The 15588-nt window shown below is 46.7% G+C and overlaps 1 protein-coding gene across 1 annotated transcript in view; it reads left to right on the forward strand.

Moving 5' to 3' along the window:
• The first annotated feature begins 6148 nt into the window (after positions 1-6148).
• LOC103526134 (golgin subfamily B member 1) overlaps positions 6149-15588 on the forward strand; it is a 45173-nt gene continuing 35733 nt past the window's right edge. Inside the window, 5 exon segments of the mRNA XM_030456656.1 lie at positions 6149-6261; positions 9508-9647; positions 11861-11957; positions 12551-12703; positions 13446-13598. Of these exon segments, the coding sequence (XP_030312516.1) occupies positions 11868-11957; positions 12551-12703; positions 13446-13598 (396 nt within the window). The 5' untranslated portion in view covers positions 6149-6261; positions 9508-9647; positions 11861-11867.

Below are 15588 nucleotides of genomic sequence, written 5' to 3' on the forward strand. Positions count from 1 at the left end.
AGTTGGGAGCTGGAGGCAGCACCTAGCACTTGGCCTTGTTGAACTTCATGAGGTTCACATTGATCCACCTCTCCATTCTGTCAACCTGTGGAGGTTCCTCTGGATGGCATCCATTCCCTCTAGGATATCAACTACACCACCTTTATAACTACACCAAATATATTTAAAGCCAAGAATACATTGTTCATGTAACAGACGTTTTAACAGTCTACTTCATGAGTCATCATTAGTCTAGATCTAACTACAGAAAAGCAAAGGAAAATAATGTAGGTTGGGTACTTACATGCTGTAGCAAGACGTGTAGCAAGACGTGTAGCAAGACGTGTAGCAAGACGTGTAGCAAGACGTGTAGCAAGACGTGTAGCAAGACGTGTAGCAAGACGTGTAGCAAGACGTGTAGCAAGACGTGTAGCAAGACGAATCTTTCTTCAGGGATCGTTGCCTCAAGGCCTTCTCGGTGTTGTGATATAGACTTGTGAGCTGTGCTCTAAGTCTATTGCCCACAAAGTGGAACTAGCAAGATTGGTCTGCTGCTCAATGAGCTACCGGCACACTCTCTTGACTGGATATCTGCATTGGTAAGACCTACAATGGGTCGAACCCACTGGAGTTTGCCCACTAATTTTTGGGCATCGTTCAGTGTTTTAACCAAACTTATTACCTCCAGTTTCTGTGGTCTCACCATAGCGTGGGTAACTTTCCACCCTAAGTAGCTCCAGGGCGATTTTGTTTGCACTTTTTCCCGAGCAACTATTAGTCCTTTCGTCTTCAGTCGGCTGGTCAATATTTGACTGAAGTCGTCAGGGAACGGGGCTTCTTGACAGAACAATATGGCGTCCATGTAGTGATATATTAATGTATCCGGCATCTCGTCGCGGATCGGCGATAGTGCCCATGCCACATACATCTGGCATATTGTTGGGGAGTTTTTCATTCCCTGTGGCAGCACTACCCATTTGTACCTCTTCGCAGGTTCACTTTTGTTGATTGAAGGGATGGTGAACGCGAAGCGCACTGTATTTTCTGGATGAAGGGGAATATTGAAGAAACAGTCTTTAAGGTCAATGACCAGAAGGTGCCAGTCTCTTGGTAGCATCGTAAGTAAGGGCAGCCCAGGTTGGAGGTGGCCCATTGGCCACATCTGGTTATTCACCTTACATAAATCCTGTATTAGTCGCCATTTACCTGATTTTTTAGGAACCACGAATATAGGTGTGTTCCACGGACTGACTGATGGCTGGATGTGTCCTGCATCCAGCTGTTCTTTCACTAGAGTGATGATAATTTGTAGTCACTCTTTTTGTAAAGGCCGCTGCTCCACCCAGACAGGGGTGTCTGTTTTCCATTTTAATCTGGGTGTTGGCAGCACTTTTGCAGTGGCCCTTACTGAAAATTTTGAGGGGATCGGGTGAGTTCAGGGATGGAGAGGATGGCTCCCAGCTGACTCATTACTTCCCTGCCGATCAGCCCTCTGAGTTGTCCTGGCACCGATACTACATAGGGACGTACGGTTACCTTCTGTCCTTCAGGAAACTGTAATTGCACAGGTTCTAGGGCCTGAAGGGGAGTGGAACCACCACCTACTCCCTGGACGGCATCACGGGCCGTGACAAGGCCACACATTGAGGTTGATGATTGTGACGTCAGCCCCTGTGTCCATCATCACGGAAAGTGTCTTTGCCTCTTTTCCAGCAGTCATCTTTATGATGATAATGGGCCTGGTCTTCATCTGTTGCACTAAATTTACTAGAGTGCCTCCAGATGATCCAAAGCCTCGATCACCTCATGCCGTGGGGACGTTCTTTCCTATATTCATTTTCGGGAGCAGGGCTAGTTGCACTATTCAGGTTCCTGCTTTGATTATCAGGGGAGGCGTCAACGTGAGACACGTGATCATTATTTCCCCTGTAGAATCTGTGTCTATTACCCCTGGAAGCACAATAAGTCCTGCGATTCCTGTGGATGAACGTCCCATTAACAAAGCCCCTACCATGCCGTTTTCCCAATGTTTGGGTCCGTGTATCCCCGTCGGTAACCGATAAACCTGATTAGTCATCAACGTAATATCTATTGCGCAGGGCACATCGATGCCCAAGCTTCCTCTTGTGGCTGGGGCGGGGAGCCGTTGTATAACGCTGGCCCGGCTGCTTGTGTCACGGCGCGGGGGCCTTGCGCGCTGCATCGTCCGTTTTTTGCGGACCAGCATGCCCGGTTGTTATGACTATTTTTTTGGCAGCGGTCGCACCATACTGTAGCCGAGCAATCCCTCGCCGAGTGGCCCGTTGCTCCACAACGGTAGCAGACGGGGGTGGGTTTTCTCGGTCGATTTCTTCTTTTGAATCAGTTTCCCCTTCCACCTAGCCTCTGTGCTACTGCCGCAAGGAGCTTCTGGGTGGGCTCCAGAGCGGCAGCGAAGGCATTGGCCATACCCTGATGTTGCTGCGTCTGGGTGGCCCTGGCAGCAACCTCCAGCATGTCCGAGACGCCAGCTGTCTTCGGTAATGTGGAAAACAGCGATTTTATTCTTGGATTTGCGTTTTTGAACGCCAATAACTTAAACATTGATTCCCTTTGATCAACTCCCAGCTCGGATTGAGCCGCGATAGACTGCCAAAGTCTATCGACAAAATGTTGGAACGGTTCGTTCATCCCTTGTTTAACAGCAGTGAACGAAGGGAGTGGGGTGGGCTCGGGAACCACGTTAAACGCTCGGCAGGCCAAATGCGCAGCGATATGATGGAGCACAGACGGGAACTGGAGTTGTACTTGTACATCCGCGAATTGTCCCGCGCCCGTGAGCATCTTGCCGGTTACCCCTGTCAATGGGTCACCGGCTGCTCGAGGGCGGTTCGCCTCTGCTTGGGCCAGGCTTTCCCATTCTTTAACCCATACAATCTGCTGGGAGGGGGTAAGTAGGTACCTGGCCAAGTTGCGGCAATCATGGGGACAGTTGGTGTCCACGGTGAACAACCAGTCCAGGATGGCCTGGCCACTCTCCGATTTTAATCCTCCCTCTCTCAAGGTCTTCTTGGCTTGCTGTAGGGTTTTCCAGCTATGTTGCTCAAGTGTAGGCGGCCCATTGTTATCATAAAGGATGGGGCAGGCAACGGTGCTGGTCTCCCATTTGCCTTCGAGGATGGCATCACGGATGATACCGGACCATCTTCCGGGTCGGGATTTGCCAGCATCTTTGATGCCAGGGTTGGTCCACCTCGACAACGGTGGAGCTGGAATGCCTTCGTCATCGTCGTCAGGGAGGGTGGGTGGGTCTCGGTAGGTGTGGAAGGATGACCGTTATTCTCTTTTCCAGGGACTTCACCGCTTGAGTTGTTTGTTCCAGCAGGGCTTTTATTGTGGACTCCGGGCCGACAGGTGTGGCTGATGGAGCGGCTGCTGCTTTCTCATGCTCACTTTCTGAGCTGGGAGGTGGCAGTAAGGGCGGTTTTACACAGCAGCTGGAGTCACCCGTCGGTATCTTCATATTGTTTTTGGTCTCCGGAGCAGGAACTTCTTTTTCTACCTCCAGCCCGATATCTGAGAGGAATTCAGCTACGGAATGATGTACTTTTCCTCTCATGCCCTTGATGCCAAGGCTGTTGTTCCTTAAGATTGGGAACGCCTTATGGGCTTTTTCATTCTCGGTCGGTAATGGAGGCGCTGTTGGGACTACGCCAGTTTCTGCCTCAGGAAGTGGTGTTCTACTATTAAGGCTGCCGTTTGGTGGGATTGCCGCTATTGCGGTGATGGCAGCTTTTGCCTCATTTTTTATCTTTTTTAAGGCATTAGTCACCACTTCCCAGGTGGCATCTACTCCGGTTATATTTTTTCAAACTTCTTGATCGTGGAGGTCATTCAATAAGTCACCAACCTCCTTCCAAAGTTCTCACGTAGCAACAGCGGGGGAGTAGGAGAGTCCCTGCTCGATGGGGGTGCTTGGTGAAAGTCCCATCTTCCTTTCCTTTTTCTTGGTTAACTATTAGTGTCAAAAGAAGGGTAACGGGTCTTCTTACCCGACTGTTAATTGCCGTTCGCTCTAGGGGGTTGGATCCCTCTTTCCTGATTCGTCGGAAGCACGGGCTAGACAGAAGTCTATGCCCGCATTCTCCACCAGATGTAGCAAGACATGTAGCAAGACGTGTAGCAAGACGAATCTTTCTTCAGGGATCGTTGCCTCAAGGCCTTCTCGGTGTTGTGATATAGACTTGTGAGCTGTGCTCTAAGTCTATTGCCCACAAAGTGGAACTAGCAAGATTGGACTGCCGCTCAATGAGCTACCAGCACACTCCTTTGACTAGCTCGGGAGTGAGCTAGTCAGTGGGTGTGAGCCTCACCTTTTATTGGCCCCCTGATCTTGCACATGCTCAATAGGGGGCCTGCCCTAATTGGGCACAGGTGGATTTGATACCGGCTCACACCCACTTCTCGGTAATCAGAGGCGTCTGCTTTGTTCCACTACAACATGCAAGAAAAAAACTTGCACTAATAACAGTATTAAAATTAAAATTGCAACACACACTTAGTTTCTATGCCTTTTCTGGTGCTTCTTACCTGACTGCTGTTCCTTGGGATATTAAGATCGGTGATTCACTCTGATTCAGTGAGGACACATCATAGCGAGTTGTCAGCATTTGGAGTCCTTCTCTGGACTGTGCCATTGCTGTCGAAGGTTTCCTCATCCTCCCTTTTATTTTTTTTTCCTTTCTTTGCCTTCTTTCCCCTTAGCCTCATGTATATAGGCCTGCTAATATATGTTTACAACTTTCTCTTTCTTTTTACATTTACATTTGAATTTACTTTGCTTTGCAAATATCTTGTTCTACCTAGAATAACTGCCTGCTTATACTACCTGTATAAAACCATGGGTTTTTCATGGTTTGGCAGGAGTAGGAGGGCATTGGAGGGTGTGTGCCAACACAGGAGGAGGACAGCCAGGAGGCAAAGGTGGATCAGGCTTTGTGAAGTTCAGACAGGCCAAGAGCAAGGTCCTGCACCCGAGACAGGGCAATCAATCTCCGGCATCAGTACAGACTAGAAGGTGAATGGATTGAAAGGAGGTCTGAGGAGAAGGACTTGGAGATACTGGTAAACAAAAACAAGGACAGGAGCTGGCAATGTGTCCTTGTGGTCCAGAAAGCAAACCATGGCCTGGAATCTGAACATGAACCAGCAGTGTGCTCAGGTGGCCAAGAAGGCCAAGGGCATCCTGGCCTGTATCAGGAACAGTGTGGCCAACAGGTCCAGGGAAGTGATTCTTCTGCTGTACTCAGCGCTGGTGAGGCCACACCTTGAGTACCGTGTCCAGTTCTGGGCCCCTCAGCTCAGGAAGAATATTGAGATTCTGGAGCAGGTCCAGAGAAGAGCAACAAGGCTGTGAAGGGATCCAGCACAAGTCCTGTGAGGAAGGAGGCTGAGGGAGCTGGGTTTGTTTAGTCTAGAGAGGTCCTTTCCAACCTGGCTGACCCTGTGATTCTGTGAAAAGAATCGTGGCCAGCAGGTTGAGGGAGGTCATTCTTGCCCTTTACTCCACTCTTGTGAGACCCACCCTGGTCCCCAGGGGTCCCCAGACATGGACCAGGCAGAGAAGGTCCAGAGGAGGCCTTGGAAATGGTCAGGGGGCTGCTGCGAGGAGAGACTGGGAGGGAGCACCGGGGGTGCTCAGCCCAGAGAAGAGAAGGCTGCAAGGAGGCCTCACTGCAGCCTTTTGATATATAAAGGGGGGGAAAAAAGGTCTGAAAGATGACAATAAACTTTTTACCAAGGCCTGTAGTGACAGGAGAAGGGGCGAGTGTTTTAAATTGCAAGAGGACAGGCTTAGACAGCACGAGACGCTTAGGCCAGCTGTAGGGGAAAATCTCTGAGCCCCCTGAGGGACTGACTGACGCCCCTGCCCCGGTCCGGGGTTGGTGCTGGAGGCAGATCCCCACAGCCCCGTCCCGCCCAGGGCCGCCTCAGCCCACCCACCAGGCACCGCCCCCTGCCCAGCCCGCCCGCCATTGGCGAGATTGTGCCATGTTGCAGAAGAACCACGGGGCTCAGGTGGATGCTTCGCTTCAACTGGCTGCTTGTCACGTCTATCTTCGTATGTCCGTAGCCGATTGGCTCTTCTGCCCGAGGGGGAGGCGGGCCTCCGGGCGAGGCGGAAACCCCCGAAGCTTGTTCCGGTGCTGAGGTGGCTGGGGCGAGGTTGGTGTTAATACGGTGGGTGAGTCTCTCACTGCTCCGTGCGCTCCTGCCACTGTTCCCCGGCGACGACTCCGACAGGTCAGTGCCTCCTTCGCCGCTCCTGCGGCGTCCGAGAGGCTGGAGTGGGTGCGCTGCTCCCTGGGGTCCAGCGCGCCGGGCTGGCGGCGATTTAGTCTTTCCGGAGCTTCGGGATCCGGCCCCAGCACGCCGCTGCCTGCGCTGCCACCGTGATGCTTTTCGCCGGGATCTGGCTGTGGTGCTAGGTGTAACGGGGAGGTTTATGTTCTTCTCGCTAAGTGATGGGGTTGGCAGGGCAGCCGCGCGTTCCGGCACCGGTACCGGCCCCCGGCGGGACCCCCTGAGCCCTGGGGATGCGGGCAGCAGCTGGTTCGGGTTCTGCTGCTCGTCCTTTGCCATGCAGAGCCGCTCTTCACAGCGAGAGGTGATCGACCGTCCGGGGCTCGGACTGCAGCAGCACCTCCAGCGTCTGCTTGCCTTCAAGAGATGGGGAACGCTAGGAATTAAACTTGATACACGGATAATAAAGTTATAATGGAACAAGTGAGGGAGGAGCACTGTCACATCCTCCTGTGGCTGATAGCTTGAGATAGAAATACGTGGATTTCTGCGCTGACTTTTGGTGGTATGTAGAGTTCATCTGACTGTCAGCCTGGTCTCGTGGGAGGTTTCCCTGCCCATGGAAGGGAGCTGCATCTTGATGATCTTTAAGGTCCCTTCCAACCCAAGCCATTCTGTGATTCTGTGATTCTGACTGCTGATGGACTTGGGCTATTTGGGTCAGAAAGGCTAGTGTATTTCAGAGTAAAGGAGCTTCTTGTAGGACACTGCTGATTTTAGTAAAGTGGTTTTATTAGATACAGGAATGCTGAGCAGAACACTGTTTTTTACTATATTGGCTTACATCACAAACACAGTGCAGGTCTTTTGTGTTCTGCTGATCACAAAAATCGAAAACCAAATCCAGTATGGCCCTGCAAGAGCTATGGTCTTGTGACTGAGAGCTGTACTGTTTACTTTATGGGTGAGGCAGTGGAGCACAGATTAACCTCTGTTCTTTTGTGCTTGTCTGCTTCTGTGCATGAGGAAATTAGCCAGTGTTCTATAAGCTCAGAAGTAAATATGAGGTATGAGCACCAAGGTATTCCTGCCACAAGGTGGTTCTTTTGGACCAGATGAACCTCCAAAGGTTTCTTCTAGCCTGAGGTGGTTCTTTTGGACCAGATGAACCTCCTGAGGTTTCTTCTAGTCTCACCAGTTCTGTGATAAGACCCTGCCCAAGCCTTCTCTTTATTGTCCTTCACTGAATTTGTTCTAACAACTTCTCACCTCTTGTTCTTGGGAGCCCAGAATTGGACACAGAGCTCTAGATGTGGCCTCACCGGTGCTGAGTAGAGAGAAACAATACCCTTTCTCCTGGCTGCACTCCTAATGCAGCCCGGGATGCTGTTGGCCTTTGCCATGAGGGTGCACTGGTAGTTTATGGTCAGTTTGTTGACCCCCAGGTTCTTCACTGTAGGGCTGCTTTCCATGCCTCCAGCATCTACTGACACATGAGGTTATCCATCCCCTGGTCCAGGACTTCGTGTTTCCCTTTCTTGAGCTTCACGAGGTTCCTCTCAGCCTGTTGGGGCTGCCATCTTCTGGATGGCAGGACACCCACTTTTGGAGTGTCAGCCTCTCCTTCCAGTTCTCTGCCAGCTGCAAAGGTGCTGAGGGTGCATCTGCAAGTAGTGCCAGCCTCTGCACTTCTGCTGCAGCCTGTCAGGCCCCATGAATTTGTGTGTGACCAGTTTGTTCTCTCTAGCCTGGTCCTTTTCCACAGAAGACGTCTTTTCTCCAGAGTTTTCATCAGGCATCAGTGGACTGTGGTTCTTGAAACCTGACTTTGTCACTGAAAACTGAAGGGGAGAGGCAGTGAGTGCCTCAGCCTCTCCTGTGATTGGGCCCTGCCACATTTAGCAGGGATTCTATATTTTCCCTGAGCTTCCTTTTGCTGTGTATGTAACTGTAGAAACTTTTCATTTCCTTTAATATCCCTTGTCATATTCAGCTCACCTGAGAACATAATTTAAAAGTGAGTTCTGAAGACTCTGAGTGTGTGAGACTTGAGCTCAGGTCATTCAAGTCCATGCCTGTGCAAAACAGGTGCCTCAGGTGCTCTGTTTGCCCTTTGAGGAGGTCAGTGATGAGCCCAGCACAGCATCTGAGCTTGAGTTCAGTAGCAGTTGGATACAGCCAGCCTGGACAAAGGCCAGGGAGTCTTTTCTCAACCATGTGCACATGGTTGAAATTGTAATGCAGATGTTTGTGAGCTGTGTGCATAATTCTTGTTACAATGGATGTCTGCCCAGATTCTACATTTTTTGGGTGTATTTCTAATACTACTTATAATAATTTAACTCTTGGTTCTGTCAGTCCTAGACCATGTTATCTTACATTGCCTCATGTCATATCTCAACCATGTGTTGTGCATTTGTGACTTTAAGAAGCCATGGCCTAATGGAAAGATCAGATCCACCCTCCTCAAACCCTGGTGACAGTCACAAAGAGGCATTTTTGCATTTTGGACAGGGTCTGTTCCTTACTGGGGCATTGTGAGGGTGGTGGTGGTTTACAAAACTTCTTTTTACATTATTTCTTTTTTACATTTTTTTTTTTTACATTTCATTTTTACATTTATTTTACATTACTTCTTTTTACATTATTATTCTTATAATGAACTAGGAATTCCAGGTCTTTAAATGAGTCTCTTGTATCACCAGTGTGGTGAACAGATGATGTTGACAAGAGACATTTCTCTAGTAGGACATTTAAGATTATAATATTGTTCTGGAATCCCATGTCCCAGTCTCACCCAGGGCCAGATGAGAAGTAAGCAAAGTACTAGTGCTTTTCTCATGTGCTATGGATGCAGCATGTCGACAATACTGGCTTCCTGGGTAGTGTCATCCTCTATGACTCTTTGCAGGAGACTGCCTCCTGAGGCCTGGCTTTTTGCCTCATGTCTTTTGCTTCACTAAGTGCTTCTCAAGCATTTTACTCTGCTGTCTAAGCTTATGCCATACAGCATGAGAAACCAGGGTGTGTCTCTGCAAGAGCAGGAGAAATCCATTTTCCTAAACAGGGAATGCTTTTCACTCTTTATTCCTATTGCAAATAACTGACTGAAATAATCCCGAAGTGTACTGTGTAAAGATGAAGAATGGACTTAATTTAATGCTGTTGGATAATTTATTGTATTTTTTTTTTGGTCTTTTTTTTTTTTTTTTTTTTTTTGTCTTTTTTTTTTCTCTTCTCTTGCAGTCAAGAGTTTTGCTTTATGCAACCTGTCGGTATCCAAGAGAGAAAAAATGACAAGAAGGAGCTGTGTGGGACTGCTCTGCCTTGGAAACCTCTTTACTGCTGAATAAACAGACATGTGAACTACTCAGTGCATAAAAAAGGTTGCTGTTCATGTGTCCTTTTCTGCTTTTAATATTCTAATGTGCGTTATGACATTTCCTCATTCTGCAAAATTGGGTGGTTAGGTGTGACAGATACAGGAAAAGAACAGCTCTACTGTTCTCTCCATTGTCAGTATTTCCACACTTCAGGTGGTCATCAAGGAGCAAACATTTGGTTACTAACAAAAACGAGGTCAGGAATGAGTGGATCATTGTAGCCAGCTTTGTGAGCCTACTTGTAGCTAAACAGAGACATCTTAGTGTATTCAAAGATTCCATTTGATGGAGGTAATTATTGTAATTAAACTTGATCTTGTGGCTAATGTGAGTTTGGTTTCAGTTTGCACTGTTGGAGCAGCTTTTACATTTGCACAAATAATTCTGTCGTTTATAGGCACAAACTTGCAACTGGGACAGGTCTATGGCACTTCTGTTCAGAGTTGTGTCAGAAGTCACATGGTGACCTTTCTTCCTGGAATACCAGAATGATTTAGGTCTTAAGGGACATTAGGAGTATATTTGACCAAACCCTTTGCTCTTGGCATGACTAACTTCAAAAGTAGATCAGGTGGCTATAGGTCTGTACCAGTAATTTTTAGCATTTCAGAGAGCCTGAAACTGGACACTATACTTCACATGTAGTCTTGCAAGTGCTGAATAGAAAGGAATCATTACTTCCCCAACCTGCCAGCTGCGGGCTTGCTAATACAACTCATTACGTAGCTGGCCAAGTCTGCTGTGAGAGCACACTGCTGACTCATGTTGAGTTTGTCCACCAGTAGACACTGCCTTCTGCAATACAGTTGTACAGCTAGTTGGTCCCCAGCCTGTGCTGCTGCATGGTTGTTCCCTCCCAGGTGTAGGGCTCTGTATTTGCCTTTTCTGAACTTCATGTTTTTTCTGCCCATGTGTTTCTCTCACCTGTTGAGTTCCCTCTGATTGGCAGCTCTGTACTTTGGCTTATCAACTACTCATAAGAATTTGATTAACTTAATGAGGTGACTTAATAACTAACCCATTGTCTGGGTTAGTAATGGAGAACTTAATCTACTACTCCACCTCAAATGGGAAACAGTGTGTGGCTGTCTGGTACTCATCCAGAGAAGAGCAACAAGGCTGTGAAAGGACTTGAGGCCAAGTCCTGTGAGAAAGGGCTGAGGGAGCTGGGGTTGTTTAGTCTGGAGAGGAGGAGACTCAGGGGAGACCTCATCACTCTCTACTACTACCTGAAGAGGTGTTGGAGCCAGGTAGGGGTTGGTCTCTTCTCCCAAGTAGCTATCAGTAAGACTAGAGGGCATGGACTTAAGCTCTGTCAGGGGAGGTTTAGGTTAGATATTAGGAAAAAATTCTTTACAGAGAGGGTGATCAGGCATTGGAATGGGCTGCCCAGGGAGGTGGTGGATTCTCTGTCCCTGGACATTTCTAAAAAGAGACTGGATGTGGCACTTGGTATCCTGGTCTGGTAACCACAGTGGTAGTGGTTTAAGGGTTGGACTTGGTGATCTCAGAGGTGTTTTCCAACCCTCATGATTCTGTGATACTGCTGCTTTTTTTCTGGTTGTCTACCTCCACTACTAGATCAGTTTGTCTTCTGAATTGCAAGGAGGGAAACAAAGATATGCTTAAGCAGGAGCCCAGGAATGTGTGGCCTCAAGAGTATTCACCTATGTCAAGGTTCTGTTACATGCAAAGGTCTCATAATCTCTCTAATGTGACACAATTGCATCTGCTTAGCAAATATCAGGGCTGAGTTGACCGTTCCCCCTGCTTATTAACAGAAAGCTTCTTTTTTGTGTTTACAGGCTATGTTTGGCCTGTAAATCAGTGACTTCATTTAACAATCACTCTTCTTTTGAGTAAGCTGAAGAGATCATTGTTCTGAATGTCATTGCTAAGAAAGATCAAGAATGAACTATGAGGGTGATTTGAAATCTGGTATAAAAATGTGGAGTTTGATCAAAGCTGTAGAGTGTTGAAGGTTTATTCATATGTCTTACCAGTGCATACTCAGCTTTCACGTTCAGTCTGGCTGCTTTTGTTAACATGATTCTTTATTCCTGAGGTTTTACTTTGGCTTTTCTCTCTTGGCAGAGGACATGTATTTCCAGTTTGTCTTGTCACCTCTATAACATTAGAAATCAGCATGAAGAGATGCTTTTTTTTTCCTTACAGTTCTGACACTGTAACTGTATTCAAACTCTGTTTTGTTCTAGGGTGAAGATGCTGAGCCGCTTGTCAGGGTTAGCAAACACTGTTTTGCAAGAGCTGTCAGGTGATGATGGAGATGCAGATCCTGAATCCTCTGTTGCTGTAAGTACAATGTTAGCCAAAGACTTTCAGATCGTACTTTGAGTTAGTTTGGGGAATGTGAGTTATATGACTGCAGTGAGAACTTTCCATCTTCATTCACTAGACTAGGCTGTCATTCCACTCTGCAGCCCCCCTATTCCTCACTTCTCAAGTCAGTGCTTTTGTGGAGCAGACCATAACCTCCTTAGTTTCCACATCTCAAGGTGATCCTAGAAAACAAACTAGAAGTAAGGTGAAGCCAGACTTCTAACAGTACTGCTGATTCTGTGTAGCAGAAAGGGGAGCTGTGTGACAGTGGAAGACTTGATCTTTATGTTGCACTTTGGTGCTTGAGACCGTAGATAGTGTGAATGGTAGTCTCTCCAGGGTCACCCATTTTGGATTTTCTGGTGTTGTGTTCAGCAGAGGTTCTGGTTTTTTGCGTGTTGTCTCATGGTTATCCTGAGCTTTCCTCACCTAGTTGTGTATAGTTCTATAGGCCACATGAAATTCTTGCAATTTAGGAATGGAGCTGAAGATACCATTTGGATGCAATGCTGCAATCTGTTTATACTTCTGTTTTTTCCTCCAGAACACTTGTTTTGCTGTTTCAGGTCCAGGCTTTAGAGCCAGAAGCAGAAAGCATGGAGGAGGCACCAGAGGAGCTGTCGGAGCGTCTGGCCCAAACAGAACAACTAGTTGTTCAGCTGAAGGATTTGATCCGAGAAAAGGATGCCCTGCTCCAGCAAAAAGAAACTGCACTCAAGGTATTATATCTTTCACTGGGGACCTGGGAGCAAGAGTAAAATGCTGCTTCCTCTCAGTGCCAGCCAGCCTCTGGTTTCTTTTGAGCATTTGAGACCCTTGTGCTAGTAAAAGCATCAGTTCCAGACAGTTACTGGAATCAAAAGAGTGGACCCTAACCCCAGAGATGAGGGATAACTTCTGTTCATTTTGCATAGGGGTAATTCCTTCTAGAGTAGATGAGTTACTCCAAGTTATGTAGAATTTTGTCTTGGAGCTCCTCAAGGCCCATGCAGATTCCTGGTGGCTCTGATAAATAACTTATGTGTGAAGTTTTTCTTCCCCCAGTTCAGAGTGTTTGAGGTGAAGGGTAACCCAGCAGCCCAGTGGCTGCATGGCACAAAACCAGAGACACATATTGGATACCCTGAGGCATGACACGAGAGAAAGTGCAGCTAGTTGAGATAGTGTTGAGGGACTGCCTATGGCAGAGGAAGTCAAACTGGGTTAGCAGAAGATGCTGAGAGAAGTACCTTGAGTGTTCTGGCCCTTGAAGAGAAAGTAGAGTGGAAGGGTAACTATTTTGCTGTGCCTAGTGTTTGCAATAATTTGTTTCCTGGATGTGTTTTAATTAGCACTGTTGCTAGGGAGGCAGGTTAGGACAAAGAACAGCAGAGTGACCAGTGAAGTAACTTTTCTAAGTGGTGTTTCAGGGTGATAGCACTGGCATTTTAAGTGGAGTCGTTTTGTGTCCTTCTTCCCCAGGAGGAGCGAGAGGCTGCAGATGCAAAGCTGATGAAGCTGAAACTTCAGGCCAAAGCCAAACTGTCCTCTCTGAACAAACGCATTGAGGAGCTGACAGAGAAAGGATCACCATTGCCTGCACAGACCTTATCAGAAGAGCAAGTGTGTCCCAAGGTTGGGAGTATGGGGCTGCTTAACAGATGTTAGCCTCTGCTGATAACTTAGTGCCACAAGGAGCTAGCAGGTTCTATCCCTCTTGTTACCTGGGCACTCATAGCAAGGGTGTCTGTGCTGTAGGAAACCAGTCTGTCCAGCTTCCTTGTGCTGCTGGTGCCCTTGGAGCATTCAACTTGATCTTCTCCAGAGTAGGGGCCAGTTTCACTTTGCATGCCTTCAGTAATGTGTTGTAGCCAAGTTCTTTCCTGCAGAAATCACATGCCTATTGAGCTGTAAGTTTCAAATATTATCTGTCATGTCAATACAGCAAAGAAGAGGGAAGGTTGGCTGAAATGTAAGAACAAGGAGGTCAGGAGGTCATTAACACTGAAAGACAGTAACTTAAATGTAAAAAAAAAAATCTTTCCAGCCACGTATCTTCGCATGCCAGCACAAAGATTTATGGTTAGTGAGCCATAATTGTGTAAATCTAGGTGAAAAAAGGGAGAAATATCCTGTACCAAGACATTAAAGAAACTACTGACTACTGGCTAGGAACTGGTATGAGCCGGTAGGTTTTGAAAACTTAAAATCGTTCTGATGACCACATAGTTTCCTTTAAAAAGTTCATAATACTAGGCAAGAGAAATATGAAAGAAGTCCAAACAAATTGAAGGACATCAGATGATGTTAATTAAACCAGAGAAGGTAAGGATTATTTGAAACATAAAAAAAAAGATTAAACCAGGAAATATTAAAGGGTGAGTGTGAGAGCTGTCAGGTGAGAGGTGACTGTCAATGAAGATTAGTTCAATGACTTGTGCTTGCTACTTTTGATTGATGACATCATAAAATCACAGAAATGTGCTACTGCAATTCACTTTACAACACAATCTTGACAATCTTTCTCAGTTCAAGGCAGCATTTTTCTTTTTTACAGGAAGAACTGGAGGACAGGCCTAATATTAAAATTAAGTTAAATTTAACAAGTGCAAGACCAAGCACTTGTGATATCCTCTCAGTGTGTACTGCGAGGCCATGAGGAACACCTCCTGGCTGCAGAGGACAGTGAGGGCCTTGGATGCTGTTCAGCTCTGTCACTTCACGTGGCTCCTCTGCTGCTGAGACTTTTTTTAGCTCATTCATATGTAGCATGTGTAGTCCTGTGTGCTGGTACATCGCTTAGTGTAGACTTGCTGGTCTAATAGTGTTCTGGCTTCAAAATTCAGATTTATCAGTTGAGGGTGAAGTGAGGGAAGGGTTCTCATTAGTGTGATGTATATTTTAAAAAGAGCCCTAGGCAAGCTGGTATCCTTACTGTACCAAGAGTGGTGAGGCCTTACATGGAGTGTTGTCATGATCTGTTCACTTGGAATCAGGAGAGAGAAATTCTCAGAGCAGCAAAAGATTTTCCATTATGCTGTCATGTTAGTAGCTGCTTTTGCTAGATGCTCGTAATAGCAAGGCTGTTTAGTCAGCTAAAGGCATAGAGGAAACCTTGTTTCTTTCTATAGTTGTATGATGAGAGTAAGCACCAAGAAAGTGGGAGAAGCATTAAAGGACAGTACTGACAGGTGAATGAATAGGTGCAAATCAGCCATGAAGAAGAATGGCATTCTGATTAGAGGAATGAGGTCTTGGTACAGTCTCCAGTGGAAATGGTGTGGATCAGAGCCTTACTGAGTTTGGGTTAGAACATCATTTAAGAGAAATTCTGTTAGGCCACTTAATGGAAATATTATGTATTTGATGCAGAAAGCACTTTCTAGATAGTTTCTTGTAGTTAGACCTTAGGAAAAGCTGCAGACTACTTTATTTATTTATAATTATCTCCCGTAGTAGATGCTGTCTTGAGCAACGGTGATGTTTCTTATACAGATACCCTGTGGTGTGAAGATGAAAAATTTAGTTTAGGGTTACATTTTGTGCTGAAGTATTGAACGTTAGTGGTTTCCTTTGGAAATCATGAGGGATAAATATAGTAAAGGGCTTTTTTTTTTTTTACCTC

The sequence above is a fragment of the Calypte anna genome, chromosome 10, assembly GCF_003957555.1.
Source record: "Calypte anna isolate BGI_N300 chromosome 10, bCalAnn1_v1.p, whole genome shotgun sequence".
In the NCBI taxonomy this organism is placed as follows: domain Eukaryota; kingdom Metazoa; phylum Chordata; class Aves; order Apodiformes; family Trochilidae; genus Calypte; species Calypte anna.